The sequence below is a fragment of the Vulpes vulpes genome, chromosome 2 (genome assembly GCF_048418805.1).
Source record: "Vulpes vulpes isolate BD-2025 chromosome 2, VulVul3, whole genome shotgun sequence".
NCBI classification, from domain to species: domain Eukaryota; kingdom Metazoa; phylum Chordata; class Mammalia; order Carnivora; family Canidae; genus Vulpes; species Vulpes vulpes.
Genome location: NC_132781.1, coordinates 55221537 through 55247392, shown reverse-complemented (window position 1 = coordinate 55247392; position 25856 = coordinate 55221537). Strand labels below are relative to the sequence as shown.

The window sequence follows — 25856 nt, the reverse complement described above, 5'->3', positions numbered from 1 at the left end:
GGGGCAGAAGCATGCCCAGCTTGAGGCTGTGCGAGGGACAGAGAGTCACCGGAGGTGGTCCCCTTTCCCTCTGCCAGCCCCATGTGGGCCCACTGGTGGGTGGTAGTGTCCATGCTGATCCCATTCTAAGTGCTGTCCCTCACCTACATCTCTCCTCTGTGATGACCTCTGGATCACCAGGGACAGGGACAGGGGAGGCAAGGAAGAGAATATGCTGCCAGGAATCCAGAATCCAGAAGACTTGAGGGTTCTAGGCCTATACCCACCACTTGGCTGGGCCTGTGTCTGGAGCCTGACCAGCCCCTGTCCACCCCTCTGTGTCTGCATCACACTACTTGAACTGCATCATACAACACCACACACTTGAAACTCCCTCCTGGCTTCTTCTCCCCTTGCAAGGTCAGGGGCCGGAGGGTTGAGGTTCCAAAGAAACCCAGGCTTATCCACCCCTCAGCTTGCACACTTACCCTTGGGCAGGCTTGGGAGTGTGGGGGAGGGTGGGGTAGTGGGGGGATACTGGAGCTCTAGCTGTCCTATCCTCAGCCCTGAGGGGGCAGGATAGGCCTGAGATCCAGGCCTACCAATTAGAAGTCTGGGTCAGGGGGCACCCGGGTGCCTCCGTCCACTAAGCATCTGCTTTTGGCTCAGGTCATGATCCCAGGGTCCTGAGATTGAGCTCCATATTGTGCTCCCTGCTCCAAAGGGAGCCTGCTTCTCCCTCACCCTCTGCCTGCTGCTCCCCCTGCTTGTGCTTTCATGCTTTGTCAAATAAATAAGTAAAATCTTTTAAAAAAGAAGGAGAAGGAGAAAGAAGGAGAAGAAGAAAGAAGAAGGAGAAGAAGAAGAAGAAAAAGAAAAAGAAGAAGAAGAAGAAAAGAAGAAGGTGGGATCCCTGGGTGGCGCAGCGGTTTGGCGCCTGCCTTTGGCCCAGGGCGCGATCCTGGAGACCCGGGATCGAATCCCACGTCGGGCTCCCGGTGCATGGAGCCTGCTTCTCCCTCTGCCTATGTCTCTGCCTCTCTCTCTATCTCTCTGTGACTATCGTAAATAAATAAAAAAAAAAAGAAAAGAAGAAGGTTGGGGGTCAGGTTCCCGGAAGAGACCAGCTTGCTGCAGTGTGGGCTGAGGGAGGAAGGATGGAGGCTCTACCCAAAACCAGAAAGGCCCCCACTGAGAAGGGCACCCAAGGGATTATTGGCTAGAGCACCACTAGCTGGCAAAGGGAGTGGGAGCTGTCCCCAGCATGCCTGGTGCTTGAGCTCCACTTCGGAAAACAGAAACAGTTTCTTTGCCTTGGCCCAAGCCATGCAGCTACCTGGCCACCACCTGGGTGTGCTGGGTCTTCCAGGATCAAACTCTTAGGAGACAAATGGGCTTTGTGTTTCTTCCCGGGGTCACTGGGTTTTATTAGTTTCCTATTGCTGCTATAATAAATTATCACACACTGGCATCTTATGACAATACACATTTATTCGTTTATAGTTCTGGAGGCCAGAGGTCTGAAATCACTGTCATAGCTAAAATCAATGTGTCAGCAGGGTTGTGCTTCCTCCAGAGGTTCTTGGGGAGAATCCCCATCATTGCCCTGGGGTTCTTTCTTCCTTCTTCAAAGATAGCAGCATGGTATCTCCAAATATCTCTCTCTGCTGAGGTCCTCACATGGCCTTATTTCTTGTTTGTAGTCAAATTTCCCTTGGCCTCCCTCTTTACTGGGACGCTTATGGTTGCATTTAGGGCCCACCTGGATAATCCAGGGTAATCTCATTTCAAAATACTTCATGTAATCACATCTGTACAGGCTTTTTTTTTTTTTTCCAAATAAGGTACTGTTCCCAGGTTCCAAGGATTAGGATCCAGATATCTTTGGGGGCAGACTACTACATTGGATTTGGTTGGATTTGGAGAGGGAATCATGGCAAGGCTAATGAGATGGGGAGACAGGTGAACAAGGACTCAAGAGGCAAGGCATACTCTCTTCCCCCATCAGGGCTGGATGGAGTAGGTGGCTGTTTTGTCCTGTGGTTTGGCTTATGGGCCCTGAGTGAGGGAGTGAGGTGACCAGAGGGAGAGGCCCTCCTTGGGACCATAGCATTTAACCAACTAGGAGCATGCCCGAGGGCAGCTGGGCACTCAGGTGGATGTGTGCATCATGCATCCCTGTGCAGGCTCTGTGCATGAGCATTCGCATCTATCTGCTGTGTCCCTGTGGTATGCGTATCTGTGCATGCCTAGGCATGTTTCTGAAAAACTACGTGACTTTCTGAGGGTTTGTTTGCCCATCCCCTTGCCCTGGAGTCTGCAAGTTTGTCCCCTGGTTTAGATACAGTCAGGCCCTGTGATCCCACATGTGATTTCACATTTAGGAGAAAACCACGTGCCTCAGTTTTTGTTTGGATGTCTTATACTTAAAGGGATAAATGTGTTTGGATTATGTCAGCACGTCCACATAGATGACCTGTATTTCTGCCCTGTCTCTACAGACCTGCGTGCCACATGAGGATACAGGTGTTTCTGTGCCAGTCAGGACACACCGCGCTTTGCTCTCTTGGTTGGTGAAATGCTGTGGTCTTAAGGAAGGCCTCCAACCCATCAGCCAAAGGCAGATGCCCAGACCTCTTTCTCAATCCTGCTCACTGGTTCAATGTAGGCCTCACCTCCACTCACCCACCTGGTTCCAGGTTGGGGGGAGAAGGTAGGGCTGCCAGTATGCAAGTCAGTGGTGGCTCTGACTGTAGGCTGTGGACTCCACCTCACTTCCACCTTCCTTAGGACACAGAGGATCCTTCCCTGTTGTCATCATTTGGGACGTATACCCAGGTACCCACTGGGGCCGGACATTGTGGGCTTGGGCTCCTGGGCCGCCAGGGCTGTGCCACAATGGAATGCAGTGACCCTGGCACCCAGCAGCTGATAGCTGGTGCCCGGCCAAGGTAGGGGTGACAGATGGAACGCCAAGCGGTTGGGGACATACCCAAGTCTGATCCCTATCCTGAGGATGTCCTGACCACAGAAACCACCAGTGTGAGACCAGCAACGACAGCTGTAGCCACGCGGCCTGCGGGCAGCTATAGGAGTCCCATGTGAGCCTGACTCAGCTGGACCCCTGGCCAGGATGATACCTCTGGGTCCAGCTCAGGAGTGACAGTGGCTTGGTGGGTGACTCTGGGCAGGCCTCCCTTTCTCAGCTGGCAAAAGGGGTGGAGGGTGATGGCAGCTGGGCCAGCCTTATCCTGAAGCCACCCACGTCTCTGTGCCAACACAGACTATGACTCTCACTGAGGCCGTGAACCTAAGTCTTCCAAAGCCACGCGTCTCAGTTCACACTTAGCACTAATTACTTTATTGAATAAATACGATACCAAACAAAATGCATTCAAATGCTTTCTAAAAAAAAAAAAAAATCAATTTTAAAGGCCTTTCTATTCAGGCTAATGACAAACACAATGAAGGCAGATATGCTAGTGTAACATAATTGGCGGATTTTATACAGCACTTATATCTTTTAGTCCACAAGTATATTATTAAATGATAGAGAACATCTAATACAACCATTTCTACAGAACTAGAAAATAAAATTTTCTTTTTTTTTTTTTTAAGTTTTTATTTGCTTATTCATGAGAGACACAGAGAGACAGAGAGAGAGAGAGAGAGAGGCAGAGACACAGGCAGAGGGAGAAGCAGGCTCCACGCAGCGAGCCCGATGCGGGACTCCAGGGATTCCGGGTCTCCAGGACCACGCCCTGGGCTGACGGCAGCGCTAAACCCCTGAGCCACCGGGGCTGCCCAGAACTAGGAAATCAATTTCTAAGAAAGAAAAATTTTACAGATTTTTCTCTTCCAAAGCCACGTGGAGGCGCCGGCTCGCCGACTCGCAGGTCCCCAGCTGCAGGACGGGCGGAGAGGAGGCGCCAGACCGCCCTGTGCTTCTCCGGGGTTCGCGGGCCCCAGCGGCGAGCCCAGGGGTCCACGCCAGTCGGGATGGCCCCGCCCCGCGGCCCGGAGAGGGGCGGGGCTCGGGGCAGAGCGCGACTGCGAGGCAGGGAGTGGGCGGGCCCTGGGGCGTGGGGGCGCGGTGTGACCGCTGCCGGGGGCGGAGCTCTGGCGGCGGGGCGGGGCGGGGCGGGGCGGGGCGGAGCTCTGGCGGCGGGCGGGGCGGGGGCGGGGCGGGGCGGGGCGGAGCTCTGGCGGCGGGCGGGCGGGGCGGGGCGGGGCGGGGCGGGGCGGGGCGGGGCTCGCGCCGTGCGGTTCCGGCCTTCGGGGCGGGGCCCCGGCCGCCCTGCGGCGCTCCGCCCGCGCTCCCACTCTTCCGGCGCCGCGTTCCATCCCGCGCCTGCACCTTCCGCCCGGCGCCGGCTGTCCGCGGGCCTGTCGCCGCGTTCCGTCGTCGCGCGGCCCTCGCGGCCCCCGAGCCCGCAATGTCGGGCCCCAACGGGGACCTGGGCTTGCCGGTGGAGGCGGGCGCGGAAGGCGAGGACGACGGCTTCGGGGAAGCAGGTGACCCAGGGGGACTACCGAAGCGACCTTTGCTTTCTCAGGGTTGCCCTCCTGGGAATGGGGGCCGGGGCCCGGCTGGGGGCTTGGAGGGCACCGCAGAAGCCTCTCTCCCCTCGCCCCTGGGTGGGTTGCGGCTGCAGGCGCCGGCCCGGGGGTTCAGGGCGAGCACCCGTGAGTGGGTCCCTGGAAACCGCAGCATTGAAGAACTGCGGGCAGCCGGCCCCGTTTTACAGTTGGGGAAACTGAGGCCACTTCAGGTTCACTCGCCCTTCAGACATTTGCTCCAGCCACTCCCTGTAGTCCGTGTGCACACGGAGGCTCCTGAGGGGGTGGGGCGGGTGGGCCGCCTTGGCTTAGCAGGAGGGGCTGTCTGGGTGGGCGAACCCGCCCTGCTGAGTCAGCTTCCCCAGCCACCTTGGCTGGTGCGCCCTGGAGCCTTGGCGCCTGTGACCTGCTTACAGCGCAGCCTGTGGCCTGCACAGCACTGCGGTGGGGGGGTGGGGGGGTGGGGGGGTGGAGGGAGAACCATCAACTCCCCTCTCACCTTGGGAAGCCTCAGTTTCCCCATCTGTAAAACAGGAATAATGAGTAGTATCTCCTGCGTTGCAATGTGTCAGGATTAAATGAAGAAAAAAAAAAAGGAAAATAGTTAATAGGTTCGAAGCATACAAATGTTCTTTGGTGAGTGGTTATTATTCTCTTTAGTAAAATAAAGACTGGTTTCTCAAGTGGGAGAGCAGGACTTAGTAAACGTGAGATAAGTATGGAGTCCGCTTTTTGTTTTGTTTGGGTAACAGCTTTATTGAGCTATAATTCACATACTATACAATTTATCCATTTAAATTGTACATGTCAGTGGGTTTTAGGATATTCAGAGTTGTGCATCTATCACAATTGTTTCAGAACACTTTGATCACCCGGGGTCTGCTTTTAATAAAGAGGTAGAGGACCTTCCACAGGGTGGTAAGTGGCAGGCTGGCTGGTTTGCCCTGGGCACTGCAGGTGAACAGTAGCCAGATGTAAGTAAGCCTGCAGTGGGAGCAATCGGGAAAAGCCGCTCACGTGTCACACTGAGGGGATGCTGGCAGATTCACAGGACTTAGTGCAGTGGGGAGGTGGCTGTCCCAGGCAGAAGGCAAAGGCTTAGCACTGGGAAGTGCCCTTGGCACAGATAAAGCCTGGCCCCAGTGGTGTGGAGACACCACCCACCTCCCCCATTCTGCACACAGAATGTGAGTGTTGATAGTAATGACCATTTACTAAGTACTTGCTGTGGCCAGACCCTGTCTGAGTTCTTAATATACTGGAATCCTTACAACATCCCAGGCCTCATTGCCTTCCCAAAAGATCCAGTAACTTGCTGGGGTGGAGCAGAGGCTGGGACCAAAACCCAAGTGCCCCTGCTCCTTCTGAATCCTGGCTATGCCACCAACCAGCTGGAGGATCCTGGGTGGGTCCCTTCCTTCTTGGGCCTCTGTTCCCATCTGTACCACAAGGGGGTTGGACTCTAATATCCAGCAGGGACTTGCTAAGACTGTCCTTGGAGAGGTGTGCCAGCTCTGGGCGGTGGTGCTCTTCCCCCAGAATGCAGATACACTTGACGCATATCCCAGATACACTCCTCCAGCCCTGACTTTTTCCAAACACTGCCAGCCACTTCCCCTTTGTCCCAGACTGGCAGCTGAGTATATCTGAGTCATGGGCTGGCTCAGAACTGGGTCCGCAGTGGGCACGGGCCCAGACCTTGGATCCTAAGGGACACTGTGCTGCTGAGAGGCAGGTCAGGAGTGGCCATGGAGGAGGGAGTGATGGTTTCTGGTGGAGACCAGGGAAGGCTTCTTAGAAGAGGAGGCGTTTTTGAGCTGGTCCTTGAATAGCTGTTGTGGTTGAGGCATTCTGAGTGGCAGAGACAGGTGAGCAAATGCAGAAAGGCTAGAAAGTCAGAGGCTTCATTCACTCATCCATGCATCTATCCATTCATTCAACTAGTGCTTATGTGACAGTGAGGGCATCGGGGAGAGCAGTGAACACAAGAACATTCCCCATCTCATGAGCTCTGTAGTCTGGTGGGGGAGACACGGCAGCACACACTCACATCAGACAAGCCAGAGGTTGTGGAGGTGTGTGGAGGGCAAGGGGATTGGGACTAGAAGGGTGATGCCATCTGGGGCATTGGGAAAGCTCCCTATGGCAGCATCCACGCTGAGACTAGAAGGATGAGAGGGGAAGGAAGAGCGCATTGCAGGCAGAGGCAACAGCATGTTCAGGGGACCAGAGGTGGGCAGAGGTGGGTGACAAGAAAGGAAAGGGAGTGGAAGGTGGGGCTGGAGGAGGTGGGGCCTGGGAATCTGGTGGTGCTTTTTCCTCAGGGAAGGGGGAGCTTCAGAGGAGCTGGAGAGTAGGGCCTGCAGGAGGACAGAGGTGGGCTCTGGCCTCTAGGCAGCTGATGGGCTCTGGCCTCTAGGTGGGCTTGAAGGTGGGCTCTGGCCTCTAGGCAGCTGATGAAGGAAGTAGAGAGGAGACTAGGCACCTGGCAGGACTTTCCTGGTAGGATACTGCCTGGCTGACCTCCCCCTGACTACCCTAATCCTAGAAACAAGGTATTATTTCTCCAAAGCCTTTCACTTGTGGTATCCACCCATTTTCTTTCTTTCTTTTTCTTTTTTTTTTTTTTTCCACCCATTTTCCAGATGGTGACACAGAGGGTCAGAAAGGAGTACAGACTTGGCCAAAGCCCTTTTGTCTCACTGGGGAACAGTGTGGGGGAGGGTATCTGTGAACCCTGAGGAGACATGGGACCTTGGCTCTCTTTTCCTTTCCTCCCAGAATATGCTGCCATCAACTCCATGTTGGACCAGATCAACTCCTGTCTAGACCACCTAGAGGAGAAGAATGACCACCTCCATGCCCGCCTCCAGGAGCTGCTTGAGTCCAACCGGCAGACACGCCTTGAGTTCCAGCAGCAGCTTGGGGAGGCCCCTCCTGATGCCAGTCCTTAGGTTTTGGGAGCTCCCAGCCAGCTCCAACCCTGCCTCCCTGGGCTAGGCTCTGGCCTAGGCACTCACCACCTGGCTTCAACACCTGCTCAGGGGCTGGCCTACAGGTCCCCCAGTGGGTCTGCCTGCCTTGGACACCCTTCTGGTACTCCCCTTGGCATGCCTGGGCCAGCCCCCAACATCCGACATCCCCTCCCGGGGTCAGGTGTGGGCTCTCGACCCACCCACCTTGCCTGCCTGCCCAATTCTGGGGCACTCTTCACTCTGCCCAGGCCTTGAGCGTCCACATTAAACGGGTCTCCAACACCACTGTGCCTCCTCTGTATCCTGGACTGAGGACCCCACTGGCTCCAGAGGGGAATAGGGCAGTGGGGGCATTCTAGGCATTGATCATGTGCTGGCAATCATGGGCCTGCTGATAGGGTAGGGGTTCTCAGCCTTCTTGTATTTCTGGACACACCAGAAAAAGGTGAGGCAGGGCTTCCTCTGCACCCAGTGCCATCCTGGACAGCAGGTGATTGCCCAGCCCAGCCAAGAGCATCAGATGTGCTATGTGACCCTGTAGATACACTCAGCTTCTCTGGGTCCTAGGGCCTTTTTTCTTTAAGACAGCCAGTACCTATTCATGCTGTGTAACCTTGGGCATCATCCTCTTGCTCCTGGCCTCAGTCCTCCTAGTTGGCCAATAACAGGGTTGGTCAGGTTGTCTACCTCAAAGGGTTTTTTCAGATGGGGAAATACCAGAACCAAAGAACCAACTCCTCCTGGGCCTCATTTGCTGCTGATTCTTCTTTGGGTTGCCTGACAAGAAGGGCGGGCCCCTGCTATTGAACCACAGACTCAGAACCAGAGGTCAGGGAGGCCCCCCACTCCTGCCTTTCAGCTTCCGTGGGGTCCAAATGGAGAGAGGCCAGCGGAGGGGCCCAGAGATCTGGCCTAGGGCAAATCCTGGTCACTCACCAGATATATGGCCTCCAGCAAGTAAGTCACTTGACCTTACTAGGCCTCAGTTTCTCCACCTATAATTTGGGGATTATAATAAGACCTGCTCCCTAGGGTCCCTGTGAGAATTAAATGAGATCTGGTTGAAGGTAAAGGTGTTTTCCTAGCCCTGATCATCCCATTAAGAGGGAAACAGGCTGTGAGAGAGCACCTTGTGACCCCAGAGGCCCTGCTTAGGGAGCCGGCCTATGGCCTTCCAGCTCAGCCACCACACCATGCCTAAAGAGGGTGGGTGCTGGCTGAGAGCTGGCTGGGGTACTCCCTCCCGCCGTCCACCCAGACAGAAGGGCTGGTGGGCAGTATGTGGCCAAACTACCTTCTTTTATTTGATTTTCAGTAAAAACACCAACCACATCAGAATTTCCACACAGACTCTAAAAAGCATAGCAGACCTAGACCCAAACAGGGTGGGCAGGAGGCATGCCCTCTATCAGGTTTTGAGGCGGGTTGAGCGCCGGGGAAGTGGGGGCGAAGGGGGTTGGGCTGTCACCTTGCTGGGGGTTTTAGCTGTATCCTGGCTGCAGGGCTGGCTGGGTGCACGGCCACCAGAAGTGAACAGAGCAGTCAAAGCGTTCCGGGCGTTGATCGCACACCGGCGGCTCACGGGCCTGCTGGTAGGGCTGGGGTTCTTGGCTTTCTTGTATTTCTGGACATAGAAGGTGCAGATGAGGCAGGGCTTCCTCCCCACCTGGTAACACTCCCTGCTGGCAGCTGCCTCCCCGGCTTGACTGAGACTGCATTGGGCATGCCATGTGACCTATATGTGTGTGTGACCCTTGTGATACACTCAGCATCCGCAGAACAATAGCAGAAAGGGCTGGGCCCCACCGCTGCTCAGATTCCCTCTGTGGGGAGGCCCTCTTGTTGGGAGGTGTGCCCATGGGCTGAGGCTAGGCACGAGGGTGGGGGGGGGTGGGGGGTGCTGGCTGCTGGCTGCACTCATCAGCTAGGGTGGGTGAGTAGGGCAGGAGGCCCAGCTCACCTGCAGGTTCTCGAAGTGGGCCAAGGACTTGCAGTGGGAAAGCTGTGCTCCCGAGTTGCTGTGGTAGAACTTGTGGCAGATGCGGCAAATGTACCCCATTACGGGCACCAGGAAGTCCACGCCTGTGGGGTTGCAGAGTTTGTGCACCCATCCCCATGCCAACCTGGCATCCCACTCTCTCTAGGAGCCCATTTGCTCACTCGGCCTCCAGATAGGAGAGAAGAGGACAAGGGGAGAGGCTGCCCGGCCACGATGCTGTGGCTGGGCCCTGGGGGCTGGGGACCTCCGCTTCTGCAGGTGGGGTCAGGGCTAGGGTCTTACCGTATGCGGTGTTTGGGTTATAGGTCTCTGAGCCTTTCCACTCCTCTATGGATATATCTCTGGACCTCACCTGAAAATACACAAGTGTGGGCCTTGGTTCTAACGTTCCCCCAAACTCCTCCCAGACGCAGGTGGGGCCTGCTTGGGGCTGAAGGCCACCCTTGCACCCCACCACCCACAGCCCATCCACAATGGCCCCTTTGGCTACCCCTCACCACTCTGGACTGCAACGGGCAAGCCCCAGGAGGGCAGGGGCTTGATCCCCACATATCCCCACAGCTAGCACAGTGCCTGGCTCAGAGCAGCTGCTTTTCATTTCTTAAACGAAAAGAATCCAAGCTCCTCCAGCTCCTCGCTCATCGGAGGCAGTAGAGCTGGGATGTTATGAGCACAGGCTTTGGAGTCACATCCTGGCACCCAAGTTGGTGAGATTCAGCCAGGAAAGTGCTTGGTACACTCCTGGTGTATAACAAATGCTCAAAAGGTGTTGACTGGAGCAGCCCCAGTGGCTTAGCCGTTAAGTGCTGCCTTCAGCCCTGGGCATGATCCTGGAGACCCGGGATGGAGTCCCACGTCAGGCTCCCTGCATGGCACCTGCTTCTCCCTCTGCCTGTGTCTCTGCCTCTCTCGCTCTCTCTCTGTGTGTCTCAAAAAAATAAAATCTTAAAAAAAAAAAAAAAGTGTTGACTGCTACTATCTTCATCATCCTCATCTGGCACTGACTGTTCCTGTGTACCCCACATAGCTACCCCCATGCCCTTATTGGCCTAAGAAGCCCTTTCCCTTCCTTGACATCAAAATTTCAGCCAGGCTTCAAGGCTCTCACATGTTGCTGGCCATCCTGCCATCCTCATGATGTGCATTTACACCTGGTCATATGGGATACAATCCAATTCATACTAAATCATGTCATGCATTTGTGCCTACAAATGCTAGCACTGTGCCCCCCTGACCCCAGAGAGATGGGGTGAGGTCCCTCTGAGCTGGGAGTCCAGCCTCCAGTTTGCCTCCCACACCCCTTCTGCCCCCAAGCACCTGCTTGCAGAATTCCTCCTCAACCTCGATCTCTTCTTCATCCTCCTCCTCCTCCTCCTCCTCTTCATCACCCTCAAAGCAGCCCACAGCATCCACTGTGATGAAGTGGTCCTCATCTTGACCGGCTATCTCCTTCTCGAGCATCTTCAGCTGCCCAGGGGAGTGGGCCAGGGCTCAGGTCAGCTTTGGGCAGCTGAGGTGCCACCCCACCCACCTCTACCACACCCCTGAGAGTCCCAATCCCTCTAGACATGCTGGAGTATAGGCTGGGATAAACCTCAATTCACTGTGTGGCCTTGGCCAAGGCTCTGTGCCTCTCTAGGCCTATGTCCTCCAAGGGAGCTGGGTTGCGTTACCTCCTTGGCTTTGTCCTTGTGTCCCTGGGACTTCACGTGCTCCACAAACTTGCGGGGGGTCTTGAAATAGCGGTTGCAAACAGTGCAGAAAGGTCGCAGGGATTGCTTGGCAATCTGTGGAAAGGAGGGCAGGCCAAGTGGGTGGCAGGTGGTGTCCCCAGGTGCATCCCAGCTGTGCCCTGACACCTCATATCCCACCTACAGGCCACCACATTTGTAATCGGCTGGCTGTGCTCCACTCCTTTACCAGAATGTGGGCACGCACTCCCCCCGCCCACCCCTTGGGCTATGAGATGGGATGGCAGATGGCAACAGAGGACGGACATAGGGCAGGGAGAGAGAATGGCTGCCAAGGAGGACCCCCATGAGCCCTGTGGCTGACTGGCAGGGTGAGATGGTACCTTGCCTGATTGGACAGATGGAGACACTGAAGCCCTGAGAAGCCATGCTTAGGAGTGATAGCCTTGCAGAGACAAAGCCTGCCATTTACTGCACCCCCCCAACCGTGGGCTGGGAGACAGCCCCTGTGGGCACCCTCGCAGCTTGCCAGCCCTCATACCTTGTGGTCCTGCGTCCTGCGGTGCTGGATCAGGTCTCCCATGTAGTAGACCTGGCAGGTGTTACACCAGCGCCTCGGCGGGGGCTCTCTGAATGGTGACAATCAAAACAAGTATAGTGTGACACTGCTCTTGTTGGGAAAACAGCCGCTCTCCCAAGATGCTCCATAAGTGTAATACAGTACAATGCCAATGGGATGTTTTTTTAGAAACCCATTGTTGAATGGTTCAGAGATGCATCTGGAAGAATGCTTACACCAGAATAATAACCAAGGAAGGCTGGCAGGGGAAGAGATTTTTGGAAGCATTTGGGATACCAGGAGGCCAGCAGGACAGTAACAGCACTGAGCATACCTGGCCTTGGAAAGTCCTCTTTATCCTTCAATGTAGGTGCCTGGTCATTCCTGGAGCTGTTCCTGCCCTGCCCTGGACCTACCCCCACATCCCCTACCTCCCTCTGGTGCCCTAAGGGGCCACCACCACAGCATTTGCTACAAAGGACAGGGAGGACCCGATCCCATCCCTGCCCCCACTGGATTGTGATGAGCTCTGGGAGGCCAGGACTCTATCCTAGAGCCCTGGGCTGGGCACAGCATCAGCCCCGAGCTTCTGACTGCGTTGCATGAAGGAAGCTTATCTGAAGGACTGTCATGTTCTGTGTGGCCTTGGGGGCCCCAGTCAGGCTTCATAGGAAGACGTCATCAGGAGACGGTTCAGTGAATGTCCTACACCTAAAGCCTGTTCGCAGGATGGGCTACATTCTTCGACTTTTCTTTTGTCACAAGATCCGTCTTTGCACAACTGAGCTTCCATAGTCTCATGAACTCCCTCGTATTGCCCTATTTGTGAGCTGTTCCATCAAGCAGACAAGCCTGATCTAACTAATCCCACAGGTAGGGAGATTTTAGACAGCATCCAATTAAAATTTTTTATCATAATGTTACTCTGTAAGGAACATCCTTGGAAGTCATCTTTCTTCTGTATTTATGATCTCTTCACCTAAGTGTAATTCCTAGGTCCCTGAGCAGGGGGAGGTTTAAAGCTCAAGAACGTGCTACACCACCATGTTACAAAGTTCTTCTCAAAGTGAGAACCACCTAAGAGAGACACTGCTGCCTCTGGAGGGAGCACTCCGTTACCCAGGCCACCCAGGCCGTGCAAGCAGGGAGCTCCAAGCTGTGACCCTCTGTGAGCACACAGGCAGAGTCCCCACCCCACTGCCTCCAGGCCCGTCCAGCCCCATGAAGGGGTTTGATTCAGCCTCCCTAGACTCTGCTTCGTTCTGATTCCAAACTAGCTGCTAGCATTCTAAAATTGGGAGATTGCACATCAAAGCTGTTTCTATATTCTCCAGAACAATTAGGAAACCTGATGCTGAGGGGCAGCTATCCTGTAAGATGGAGCCCATGCCCCCCAGCACAGCCCAAGGCAGTGCCAACCTGCTTCTCCCCTCCCTATAGGCACCTGTGATTGCTGGTCTTCCAGCTTCCATCAGCACCCCTAGCCCAAGAGCTAGTCCTGGACTCCAGGAGGGCTCATAAATAGGATCAATGAAGCCCCTATGACAATGAAAGGGGGAAATACAGGGTAGCTGTAATATCAGGCCATAAGATCCAGCCCCCTGATTGGAGTTAACACATATGCCAGGGAAGTAGGGGTCTGTGCCACAAACCACTTCCTTCCCATGTGGGTAGTCACACTGTTCCTGCCTCGACGGAACCTTAAGAGACTATCTAGTTCATGAATTCTTGCACTGCACCCTTCACCAAGCCGTTTTACAGATGAGGAAAACTGAGGTCCAAAGGTATAAACAGTTAATGGTGTAAAGAGGCCTCTGGCAGAAAGCAACACTTGACCCAAAGGCAGACCTTGCAGATGTTGGACTCAGGGCCCCTTTCAGCTTTTGCCTGGCCCACGAGACTGTCTACCCCCCAGTACGACGCCTCAGAGATCCCCCCACTCACTCATCCTCTCTCTCCAGGACATCCCGGGGCACGGGCAGCAGGGACAGGAGGCAGGCTTGGCTCATGTGCTGGATCTCCCCGAGCCGCTGCTGGTGCTGGGCTCCCGACATGTGGTCCTGGAACTCCTGCAGCGGGATGAAGAGTGAGCCCCAGAACAGTGGGCAAGCACAGAGCCCAGAGGACAGGCCTGCAGCTTCATGGTCACCCCACTGCCACTGAGGCCATGCTTCTTACAGCCCTCTGGGGGCCAGAGGAGGATGGCAAGTGGAGGCACTGAGTGAGCACACAGCAGCCAGTGCTTCTGCTGCTTCTCCTGGACACTGTGTGGGCTCCTCAGGGACAGGGACATGACCTCCAGACCCCACAGCTATGCTCAGGATGACACAGGCAGCAACAGCAAATGGTCATAATATTAGGAGCATAACGCTGTTGGTAAGGCTACACTCACTCTGGGCTGGGCCTAGGGGCTCGTGATTTCAATGTCAAGTCACTGAATCATCAGAACCTCCCAGCAAGGTGGGTTCTAAATGTTTCTTCATCTGACGCATGAGGAAACAGAGGCATAAGGAGTGGAACTTGCCATCTGGCTTCTACACACCTAGTCAGGGCTGAATTAGACCTGTCTGCTGGACTCTAAGATCCTAACTTCTTGGCTAACTTCACAGGGCCCTCAGGGCCACTAAGACACAGCAGCCAGGCCCGGGCACACCCTGTAGACACCCCCACTCTGCCCACTGGACTCCCCTTCCCGGGACCTGGCCGGCAGTACCTGCTGACTGCTACAGTTGGCCTTACAGAGGTAGCAGAAGAACTGGAGGGTCTGCTTAGAGGGTGTGCTGGCAGTGGCAGGGGTGGCAGATGTGGATTCGCCAGCGCGAGGCACGGGTGTGAGGGGGACAGTGCTGAAGGCCCGGCTGTCACTGCTCTGCAGGATGGTGACCTTCAGGGAGCCCCCGGCACCCCACACCTGCAGCAGAGGCAGGGGCAGAGCTACCACCAGCTGGTACCTATGGTCGGCCAGCCCAGGCGCCAAGCATCCAGAAGCAGCATCTCACCAGACCCTCCCAACAGCCCCCTTCGCAGATGGGGAAACTGAGGTGCCGAGCTGGTAGCTGACTGCCCAGGCTCACAGAGCTAGGGTGTACTACAGCCAGGACTCAAGCCTAAGCCCACCCAACTGTAAAGTCCACCCCATCCCATCCTCCCGTGACAGATGGAGAAACCGAGGTACAAAGAAGGGGGTGAGTTTGACCACAGTTGCACTATGAGATAGAGCTGGAACCTGAACTGCATGCACAGGCTTTTGCTCTGTGCTTTACCCCTAGAACACTTTACCTCGGGATGGGACCAAGGCTATAGTCTGGGGATGAACAGGTTGGAAGGGACATGTCACCAAAAGCACCTCTGATTCTTCAGAGCAAAGGTGTGTGAAGGCAACACAGCAATGGTCAAACCCAATCTGCTCTGCCCACGGGCCCCAGTGGTCAGGGTGGGGGTGGGGCACACAAGGGGGCCTAGGGGTGGGGGCGGGAAGGCCGTCCCACCACTGGGCCCCAAGGTACCCGTGCAGCCCCAGGAGCATGTCTACCCACCCCTAGCATCTCTCTTGCCCTTTTTTCACATTCTCCCATATCCAGGCCACTGGTCAACTCGTCCTGACTCTCCATGCTGCCCTGGGCGCCCTCTGGCTCTGGCGAGGCCTCCTCCAGGCCTGAAATGAAAGATGGGTCCATCTCCCACCAGGGCCCAGAGGGACCTGGGTGGGCCTGATAGCCACCTTCTCTCCCCACAGCCAGGATCCTGAAGCCTTTGGTGGGGACAGTCCCGAACCCTGGTCAGGACTGGACAGCACCACGGGGAGGATCGAAGGGTCCTGGCAGAGCTGTCCCATCCCCAGGCAACCGGGAACCAGTGTTCACTGACCAGCTCCACTATCTCCCTTATCAGGAGGCGTCTCCAGCTCTGTGGAATGAACCGGAACCGGGGCTTGCTCCAATGCTGGTACTGACACCTGTAGCGGGGCCTGAGGCTGTCCCTCAGTGGGGTCAGGTGCCTGCACTGGCAGCTGCCCTGGAGGTTGTCTCAGTGGCTGCTCCGGTGGCTGGACCTGAGGATACGTCTGCGTCTGTGCCTGCTTCTGCAGCTGTGGCTGCTTCTGCACCAGGGGCTGGGAATGTGCCTGTGGCTGCACCTGTTTTTGCTGCTCTGCCTCCTTCAGCACCTGCCGTGGCCCCACATGGTCTGGAGAGGTCTGTGTCTGCACCTGCTTCTGCAGGAGGCGCTGCACTGGCATGTCCACAGGAGGCACCTGTGGCGGCGTCTGTGGCTGCACCTGGGCCTGGATCTGCAGAACCCGGGGCTGGAATCGTGGCAGAACTCGGGCTTCTGGCGGCTCAGGCAGCAGCTCGGGTGTCTGTGTCTGCTTCGGGGCTGTGGTGCGGGCCTGCGGCTGCCCCGGAAGCCCCTTCTCCGTGGGCAACTCTGAGCTAGGAAGGATCCAAAGATATCTTCCAGTATCTCCCCGTTGGCCCCAGGGGCCCCTCAAAAAGGGCCAAGACCCAGTTCTGTCCTAGTTTTAGCACGTACAAGCTGGGCATTGGGGCAAGCCCCCGCAGCTCTGCCAGCCCCAGTGTACCTAAATAAGTTCGGAGGATCACTCACCCACCACCTCCCACATCTGCTAATATGTATCCAAGGCCCTGTAAAGTCTCCCATCCTCTGCCCATTCTGAGGTCCCAGATGCACATGTTCACCTTTCTGACCCGCTCACCTAGCCTGCCTCCAGGTGGCTCAGTGCCAGAGAAAACATTGGAGACTCTCCGGTTGGAGACTCCAGTGAGATGCAGAATTGGGTCTGACGTTCCTTCAAGCCAGACATCAAGGCCCTTTCCTTACTCCAGCTCCGTGAAGGGTCCTGATCCCACCTACACCCACCCCCAGCCTTTGCAAGAATGAGAGTATGAGGCACCTGGGCCCTGGGTGGGTTTTCAGCATGGTTTACCTCTTTGACCTCTTAGCTGGTGGCTCAGATGCCTCACAAGACTCGGGAGCAGGTGCTACAGTGTGTTTCTCCTTAGCAATGCCATCTGGGCAGGGTGGGGAATCCTGGTCTGGAATGGAGGGCAGATGAGTGACTGCCGATGCCATGAAGAGTACAAACTAGCTCCGAGAGATGGGGCCTGGGCTCCCCCTCCCCCCAAGGGTCCTGCCTCCCAGGTCTGCCTCCATCACCGACCCTGCACCCACATGCCCCAACCTGTATCTTCTCCAAAGGGCCAGCAGCCTCCCTGTCTTACCTTCTGGTGTGTCTGCTTGGGGCGTGACAGCTTCCTCAGACCCCTCTGGGGGGTCTGACTCATCTTCCACAGGCATTGTCTGAGAATAAGAATCCTGCTTCCTTTCAGAAACTAGTTTTGACATCTGCTGTCCAGTTAAGTATAACCTTAAGTATACCTTGGCCCAAGAGTAGCTGTGACAGTCCCCTAGGGGATGAAGGGGCCTGGGGACTCTGGTGGGCCCAGAGCTGCCCAGAGATGATCCTAAGCACCCCAGGAATCGTGTCTAGGTGGGTCCATCCAGCTGCGTGGCTGTTAACCCAGATTTGGGGGACACAGAGGGCCCCTCCTGACTCCCCAAGTGACTTCTCCATGAAGCAGCCAGAAGAATCCATCTAAAATGCAAACCTGATCATGTCTTTTGTCTTTCAGGCTAAAATCCTCCTATGACTCCTCTGACTCTAGAGTACTCCTTCCTCACCCAAGCCCAAAACCACCTCCCCCACCCACCATCCAATTGGACCTCTGTCCCCCCGCCCCCACCCCAAGCCACCTCCTCACTCTCCCCTTCACCCTCTCGGTATCCACACTGGTCTTCTCTCTGGTTCCCCCAAATCCTAGGCCTCTTCCCATCCCAGGCCTTCACCCAGAGCCTCAAAGGCACTTCTTGCAAGAAGCCCTCCTGACCCCAGAATACAGGTTCCCAAAGGAATTTGGGCTTCCTCTTTATGGAATATTCCAGTCTTAAATAATTGGTAGGAACATTATTTGCATTAATGTCTCGCCATTGTCACTACCCTCCTCAGCCTAAGACATCCAGGAGGGTCAGGCTAGATGCACCATCCACAATAGAAGCCCCTACAGGACTTAGAGATGTTTGTTAAATAAATGCATGACTCCGGTTGGTTCTGGGCTCCAATTAGCCCCTGCTCCCTCCTCCTAAGCTGAAGGAACCTGCTCCCAGTGGAAACGGGCACCACATCAGCACTCCATGCCCTTCAGAAACGACCTGGCTCTCACCCTGCATGACAGGGGCACTGCTGGCCTGTAAGTCAGGAGGCCTGGGGACTGGGTCTGTCTCGACAGCAGTGCAGCCCAGTGGTGTCTGTCTCGACACCACTCCCTGACCCTTAGTTTACACAGATGTCAAATGAGTGGCAGGAGCACTAGACAAGAAGAACATGTGAAGACAGGCTCAACTGGCAGGCTGGAGGCCGGGACCCCTCTCTGGAGGGAAATGCCTCACCTCCAGGTGTGAGCTGGCCTCAGAACCTGAGAAGGGGGGTGCCAGCCTTGCCCAGAATGCTCTCAGGAGCGTGCTGTGTGTGAGGAGCTGTCAGGACACTCGGGCACAGGACAGTCCCTGAAAGGAAGTTATCCCCAGGCAAATCTCCTCGCTTCTCTCAGCTTATGACAGAGAGAGGCACCTTTCACATACCCACACACCCACACCCACACCAACACTGGGCAAGGCACAAGGAGCTAGGGGTGCAGCTACAGAACCTTAGGATGGCAACATGTAGAGTTTAGGGTTTTGTAACATTGTTTTACCCAATTACCTTTCTTTTACTTCCACCTACAGCAGTTAATTTAGACTTTTTTTTTTTTTTTTTAACATTTCAGGCAGTGACATAATGTTTCTTTGTGAAATAAATGTAACCGACAAGAACCTAATTCATTTAAAGCTAGGTGGCTCAGGCTTTTGAGTTCTCCAAACGTAGCAAGCCAAATTGAGATATCAGATTTTGAAGACTTGCTACAAAAGAAAAAGGAATGTAAAATGCCCCGACCATTTTTTAAAATATTGAATAAAAGTTGAAATGATAATACATATATATTTTTTACATATTGAGTTAACTAAAATCTGTTAGTAAAATTGATTTCACCAGTTTCTTCAGTTTCTTTTTACTTTGTTGATATGATGACTAGAGAGAGACATTTAAATTCCGTATATGGCTCATATTTTCTTTCTACAGGGCAGCGTGGATTTACAGAGAACCATCACAGGACACCTAAAACTAATATAGTGTCCTGTGTCGTTTTTATCTCCAGGTGTTTACAAAGAAGAGAAATATTAGGTAAATAATAGTACTGGTGGTATCTGGACATGGCAAAAGTCAATGCAAGAATATTTGAAATTTGGGAAACACTAGACAAGGTCAATTTACCCCCCTCTTTTTACATATGGGGAAACTGAGGACAAAAAGGGATGTGACCTGCCTAAAGGCCAGTGTGAGCCATGTGGGTAGAACTGGGCTGATACCCAGGTATGACCTCCTACCCCATCCCCATCCGCTGTACCCCACTGCCACTTACCTTGCGATTGGGAGTAGTGGATGAGGGAGTGCGGGCCTGTTTCTGGGGAGTCCGCCCTGAAAGGTTGATCTGGGAGGGGTTCATGGGAACCCCGACAGGAGGGGGACCCAGCAAGGATTGCCGAGTTGCCTGGGGAAAAAACTGCTGTAGATTTGGGGTGGTCAGCTGAGGGGGTGTGAGGCTGGGGGCCGTCAGGGTTGGGGTTGCCAGGCCGTAGCCACGGAGGTTACCTGTGGGCAGGAAGAGGGGAGAAGAGGGATTACAATGGGGTCACATGGTAGAGGCCAGGGTCAGGTGTCAGTGCCCCAAAAGCATCATGGAAACAACACAGATGACTTTGACAGGGACATTTCCCACACGACAACAGCCAGAGAAGAGAGATGAGCACCAGAGGCCCACTCCCACCTTAGGCACTGGCGGTGAGGGTACTTTAGGGCTGGTTTTCTCTCCAGCTGAGGAGGAGAAGGACACTGCTTTTCCCTCTCCAGATGCCTCCCTGGTCAGCCTCCCCTGCAACCTCACTCACCCTCTGGGGTATGCTTTAGGGTACACCTTAAGATATGTGAAAGACCCAGCCCAGTACCCATAGGGAGAACCAGTGAGTTGACTGACTGGTCCCTGGAATAAGAAGATACTCTCCTATCCCCCTTCCACCCCCACCCTCATCAAAAATCTACTGCAGGGATGGTTCAGCAGTTGGGCGGCTGCCTTTGGCTCAGGTCACGACCCCGGGGTCCGGAATTGAGTCCCACATCGGGTTCCTGCGAAGAGCCTGCTTCTCCCTCTGCCTATGTCTCTGCCTTTCTCTCTGTGTCTCTCATGAATAAATAAATAAATCTTAAAAAAAAAAAAATCTACTGGGAACCAGGCACTTGCTAAGCATTTCCCACGCACAACCTCAGTCATTCGACCCAGCTACCATCAGCATAGCATAGGTATTATGTCTCTACCAATAACAAAACAGGCACAAAGCAGAGGTGCAGCTTGCCCAGGGTCTCTGCTCATTCTTCCTCTACCCCTCGCCACCTGCTTAAATCCTTCCATAGCTCCCTGCTGCTTGGAAAGGAGCCCATTCCTCACCATGCAGGGGTCTGGCCCTGCCCTCCTCCCAGGTTTCCTTTCTTGCCCGTCTCCCCACACATGCATCCACTACACTCCAGCTATATGCTTCTGTGCCTCCCCCAACAAGCCTCATTTCTTCCTGCCTCCAGGCCTTTGCATATGCTGTTCCTTCTGCCCCGGCTATTCTGCCCCCCACTATCTCCTGGTCATCCTTCAGATCTCCCTTCAGGTGTTTATCATCTGAGAGGCCTTCTCAGATCCTCTCTGTGTCTCCAGAGGCCCCAGCTGTTCTAGGACTAGCTGCACAATTTTTTCCTTGTCTGGTTCCCACTGCCCACCACCCAACCACAGTGGGAACTCCTATAAGGGCAGGCACCTCATCTAGCTCCGAGGCCCACTGCTCAGGAAGTATTTGAGCCATAAAAGTTCAAATCCTTGCCCCAAAGCTGGGACAGGAAGCACAGGGGTTGAGGACATGGATCAGAGGAGCTCTAACAGCTAGTTCAGGTTCTATAACCAAAGCTCTGTGAGCAAATCAGTTCCTCCTTCTTAGCCTCAGTTTCTTCATCTGTACAATGGGATAATAATAGCGCTTGACTCACTGTTTTATGAGGATTCAAGGAGATATACAAGTGTGCCTGGTATACGGTAAGTGTTCAATTAACATTAACTTAAAACAAATACATGTACATATATGTGTAGAGAGAATGCCAACCGGCTCTTTAAAAAGATCAAGAGATCTAAAAGATCTAAAAGATCTAAAAGAAAAATGGACAAAGGACATGGACGAGTCACAAAAAGAAATACGAATGTTTAACAGACAAAAAAACTGAACTAGCACTCCAAGAAATGTAAACTAAAACATTAATGATACAGCTTTTTTTGCCAACCAAGTTAGTAAATCATATGTATATACATGTATATATATAAAAAAGTATATAATACCCAGTGTTGCCGTGGGCATGGTGAGACCGGCACTGTCATACGTGGCTGGTGGCATTGCAAACTGGTCCAGTCCTTTGGGAAAGCAAGTTGGCAATACTTATCAAGAGCCATAAAACATCCATTCCCCCAACCCAGCTATTCTACTTTTGGGAATACATTCTAAGGAAATAGTCTCAAACAGGATATTCATCCCTATGTTATTTAAAACAGAGAAAAAAGAAAAAGAAAATAAAGAAAAAGGAAGCAGCTGAGTTTTGGTACATGAGCGCTTGCCCTCCAATAGAATACAAACAGCCGTTAAAAAATAACTTTTACAGAGATGCTCAAATCATCTGGTAAATGATCATGCCATTCTATTCCATGAAAAAGAAGTAAGATTCAGCCTTTCACTTACATGTCAATAACCAACCACAATCATATACAAATTCCCAACTTTGAGCCTAGAAAAAAGTGGAGAAAATGCACCAAAACCCTGACAAGTGTTGTTGTTGTTGTTTCCTCTAGGAGGGGAGTCTATAACAATGTGGGTTTCCTTATTCTCTTAAAAAAAGTTTTTTTGTTTTCACTTTTCTTTGAAAAGTGTGACTTTTAAAATGGGAAACAAAAAGGGGGAAATACATATGTATATATTGTGGGTCCCTGAGTGTGGTTTTCTCTCTCCACCTATCCATTGATCATTTGTAAATCAACTCCAGGACCTTCCACGCCCATATGGCAGGCCTAAGAGTGACAGCCATCGCATCTTCTGACTTGGCAGTGTACTCTGCTGGATGGCAGGACAGGCTAGTATGTAAGAACACAGCTCTGTAGCCAGACCTGGGCTCTAACTCTCTAATCCACACCTACTCCCTGTGTGACTGTGAACACATGATTCTTCTCTGAGCCTCAGTTTTTTCATCTATAAAATGGGATCATGAGTGTGCCTCTCAGCTACCCCCAGGGTTATCAGCAGAGTCAAGGAATTGTGTTTGTAAAGGTCTCAGCACAGTGCACTGCCCAGAAGGACCACGCAGCAAGCCACAGCTACCACGTGGGAAGGGCTGGGTCTGTACATGAGCCATAAGTATCTGGAACAGCATCTTTGAAGGAAGAGCTGAGAAGCTGCTCTCCACGTAGGGAAACAGACAAGGACACAAGCTTAATACACAGGGCTAGAGGCACCTACTCAGAGATGCAGGGGTCAGAAGGCTCAGGCCTTCATATAGCTGAGTGACCCAGGGCAAGGACTTGGTCCAGACCCAGCTCTGGACCTCAGCTTCCTTATCTGTCACATGGGATGTGGCGGAGGGTGGTCTGAAGAGATCTTTTCATCCATCATCTCATCTAATCTGAATGAGAACGAGCTATGCTGAGTGTTGCCTGCAGAGCCAGCACCATGGCCAAGGGCACACCTCTGCAATCAGACCTGCGTCCAGCTGAGACAACTTTGGGACTCCACTTCCTGGAGCCTCAGAATCCTTGTCTGCAAACTAGGACGCCAAGAGTAGCTCCCTCTCAGAGTTGGTGTGTGGAGTTGGTAGGATTTAGTGCAAATGGGGATGCTAGGGCACGCCACTAAGAAGTCAGAAGAGGCCTACCTTGCAACTGCTGCAAAAGCAAAGCTCTCTGTAGCACAGACCCGTTGAGGAGGGAGGCAGAGTTGGCACCTTGGAGATTCAGAAGCTGCTGCTGTGTCTGCTGCTGGGGAAGCCCCCTGTGTGTTGGGAGAGGGTATCAGAGGGCTTTGAGAGAGTCAGACCCCCCCTTCCTTCACCTCCATTCTCAGCCCCTCTCTACAGCAGAGGAACCTCTTAAGGTGAGAATTAATGGCTTTCAAGACTGAAAAACAGGGATGTCCCTGGGAGAAAGGGCTGGGACGGAGTCTCCACGCCAGGGGCCTGAGTGACAGGGCTGAAACCATCCCCCCTCGGGAGGGTAACTCACCGGCTGACGGCTGCGGCCATGGGCAGTGGGGCTTGCGGTGGAGATTGTTGGAGCAGCTGCTGGAGCTGCAGGAGTTGCTGCTGCTGGAGCTGCTGGAGCTGCTGCTGCTGGTTGAACATGGTGGCTGAAGGAAGGACATGGGGTAAGCCACGACACCTGCCTCTGTGCCCATCCAGGCCCACCCATGGCCTTCAAACACCTGCCCGCTGAGCTTCACGGTCACACCCCAGTCCTGCCAAGACCCTGCAGCATTTGCACCCTCATGCTTTCAATACCCCCCCTCCCGCCACTCTCCGCAAATCTTGCCAAAAGTCCCTCCCAACCTGGCCCACCATCTCTACGCCCCTGGCTCGGTCCTTCCAGGGGCGTCAGACCCAAATGCACCTCCCCCCACCCCCAGCCTTTCTCGCGCCATCACTATGCCAGCCCCTCTCCACACCACACCCCTCCCTCGTGCCTATTTTGCGTGAATAACAGAACCCCAATCTTTCGCTTTGGCCTCTGAACAAAGTGGGAGGCAGGCTTCCGCCCCCCACTCCGCTAACCCCTTCCTCTGCAGGTCCAGCCAGCAACCCACGTCAAATCCGGTTACCCCACCTGCCCGCGACGCCCGCAGCCTCCAGCCAGCCGGCCTCTGAGCCTCGCACGCGTCCACCAGGCGCGCGGGGCCCGCGCACCTCGCTTCCCCGAACCCCCGCCGCAATCGCCCCGCCCCCACTGGCGAGCGGGCAGGGCGGCCGGAGCTCGCGGTTCCGCGGGGGCTTGGCCACTTAGAACGCCCTGCGGACCCGGCCGCCGCAGCGCCCTCTGGAGGAGCGGAGGACCCGGCGCCGCCCGCCGCCCTGCGCTCGGGTCCCGCTGCGGGGACCGCCCCCGCTTACCCGGCGCCTCGGCTGCGGCGGGCGCGACCGTGGGCTGAGAGGGGGCCCTAGGCAGCGCAGACCCTCCGCCCCGCGTCCTCCGCCCCTGGAACCGGCGGCTCCGAGCCCGAGGTCCGTCTCTCTCCCGGAGGGGTCTGTCGGCTGGCGGGGACATCGCGGGCAACTTCGAGAAGGACCGACCCCAACCGACCTCCCCGCGGCTGCCACTGTCCCGCGATCCGGAGGCCTCGCGCGGGGCTGGGGTGGGAGGGGCCGTGCAGGCGGCCGCTGCACGTTCGAGGACTGACCCGGCGAGAGGGTGACGGGCACAGCGGGCAGAAGGGGGTGGGGAGGTCCGTCTCAAGGTGTTTCTTCGAGTTGACTCGGGAGGGGGTGAGGAGGGCTGAGTGCAAGGTGAAAACTGCGTTCATCCTGACCCTGAAATTATCCGGCCCTCAAAGACTCTAAATACCCCTCGGCCGCACATCTTGGCGTCCGGGTCCTTGGCCCCCACCTGAGCGTAACAACCCGCGGTTACTAAGTAGCAATCCCTTTCCCTTTTTCTGTTACCTAAACCGGTTCGTAAATTTAACAGCCCGGGGCAATCAGCTTCTTCTGCATTAAGCGCAGATTGTGCGCGGCCGCAGCGCGCAGTGGCGCTAGAGGCTCCCAGGTTGGAGGCCGCCCAGCGCGCTCTGCCGCGGAGATGAGTGTCAACCAATCCCTGCAGTCGTGTGACAAGCGCTGCGCTGAAGTTCGGGACCGCTCCACTGCAGCTCCGGGCGGCAGCCGCACAGATGCCTAATTCCGCCTGGATTTAGTGGCTCGAAAGTGGCTCAGCGTGGCCACAGCACGAGGCAGGGGCCGGAGTCATCAGGACGTGGTGCCCTTGGGTGGAAGGGCAGGCTGGGCCGTGGGAGCTTTGAAGGCCTGGCCTTGGGCTTTATCCCTGAAGGGCAGGGAGCGCTAGGAAAGTCTATGACAACAGCCCATCTCCCGGGATTAGAAAACTCACTCTGGGGGCGCCTAGGGTGACTCAGTGGTTGAACGTCTGCCTTTGGCTCAGGTCATGATCCCGGGGTACTGGACTCTTCCTCTGCCTGTGTCTCTGCTTCTCTCTATGTCTCTCATGAATAAATAATATCTTTTTTAAAAAAATAGAAAAATAGAAAGCTCACTCTGGTGAGAACGAAGACGAAGCCAAGATCCAAGCCCACTGACACCTTGGTCCCAGTGCTAGCAGAAGTTGAATCCCGACTCCACTGCTTTGTGGCTAGGCCACCCAGATGCAGGCAGGAGTCTCTCTGAGCCGGTTTCTTCCTCTATACAATGAATGCTCCCTCCCTGGGTGGGTGTGAGGATAATATTACATAATGCATAGCGCTGTGTAATGTGTAACGTAGATCTGCATTCAAATTGCTGAAGTAAAAAAAAAACAAAACTAAAAATAATGCTCATGCTGGTGATTCTGTATTAGTTCATCTTTCTGAAAAGCAATCTGTAAATGCTCTATCAAGACTCTTGAGGGACACCTAGGTGGCTCAGTGGTTGAGTGTCTGCCTTTGGCTAAGAGTGTGATCCTGGGGTCCTAGGATAGAGTCCCGCATGGGGCTCCCGGCAAGGAGCCTGCTTCTCCTTCTGCCTGTGTCTCTGCCTCTCTCTCTCACTGTGTGTGTGTGTCCCTCATGAATAAATAAATAAAATCTTCAAAAAAAAAAAAAAAAAAAAACAGACCTCTTGAATGTGCTCTGCCCTTTGACCTGGCAAC

At 54.5% G+C, this 25856-nt stretch overlaps 2 protein-coding genes across 32 annotated transcripts; one reads left to right on the top strand and one right to left on the bottom strand.

The window, feature by feature from the left end:
• Positions 1-4255: 4255 nt before the first annotated feature.
• On the top strand, positions 4256-7799 carry BBLN (bublin coiled coil protein). The gene is made up of 2 exons (XM_026009400.2): positions 4256-4494; positions 7321-7799. Exons 1-2 carry the CDS (start codon positions 4416-4418, stop codon positions 7491-7493), a joined length of 252 nt encoding a protein of 83 aa, XP_025865185.1. The 5' UTR covers positions 4256-4415; the 3' UTR covers positions 7494-7799.
• CIZ1 (CDKN1A interacting zinc finger protein 1) lies at positions 5269-25628 on the bottom strand. 31 transcript variants are annotated; one of them, XM_072748505.1, is made up of 19 exons: positions 24659-24932; positions 23229-23352; positions 22883-22998; positions 21306-21377; positions 19299-19528; positions 17004-17097; positions 16709-16817; positions 15899-16193; positions 15631-15814; positions 15300-15418; positions 14477-14674; positions 13708-13832; positions 11746-11833; positions 11187-11300; positions 10831-10980; positions 9796-9865; positions 9475-9596; positions 8983-9138; positions 5269-6390 (listed from the first exon to the last, which is right to left on the bottom strand). In XM_072748505.1, the coding sequence occupies exons 2-19, from the start codon at positions 23345-23347 to the stop codon at positions 6334-6336; spliced, it is 2418 nt and encodes an 805-aa protein (XP_072604606.1). In that variant the 5' UTR covers positions 23348-23352; positions 24659-24932; the 3' UTR covers positions 5269-6333. The 31 variants fall into 31 exon arrangements, with proteins under 31 accessions (XP_072604606.1, XP_072604591.1, XP_072604605.1 ...); XM_072748490.1 differs by having other exon boundaries at positions 24110-24714; XM_072748504.1 differs by lacking the exon at positions 24659-24932 and adding an exon at positions 23826-24028.
• Positions 25629-25856: the final 228 nt, after the last annotated feature.

Excerpts from the sequence above, each read along its gene's own strand:
- BBLN (XM_026009400.2), top strand. The coding sequence starts at position 4,416 with ATGTCGGGCCCCAACGGGGACCTGGGCTTGCCGGTGGAGGCGGGCGCG. Across the intron at positions 4,495-7,320 it reads CGACGGCTTCGGGGAAGCAG|AATATGCTGCCATCAACTCC; the intron begins GTGACCCAGGGG and ends CTTTCCTCCCAG.
- CIZ1 (XM_072748483.1), bottom strand. The coding sequence starts at position 24,263 with ATGTCCCCGCCAGCCGACAGACCCCTCCGGGAGAGAGACGGACCTCGG. Across the intron at positions 23,353-24,109 it reads CGCCGCAGCCGAGGCGCCGG|CCACCATGTTCAACCAGCAG; the intron begins GTAAGCGGGGGC and ends TCCTTCCTTCAG. Across the intron at positions 9,139-9,474 it reads CCCACTTCGAGAACCTGCAG|AAATACAAGAAAGCCAAGAA; the intron begins GTGAGCTGGGCC and ends TTCTATGTCCAG.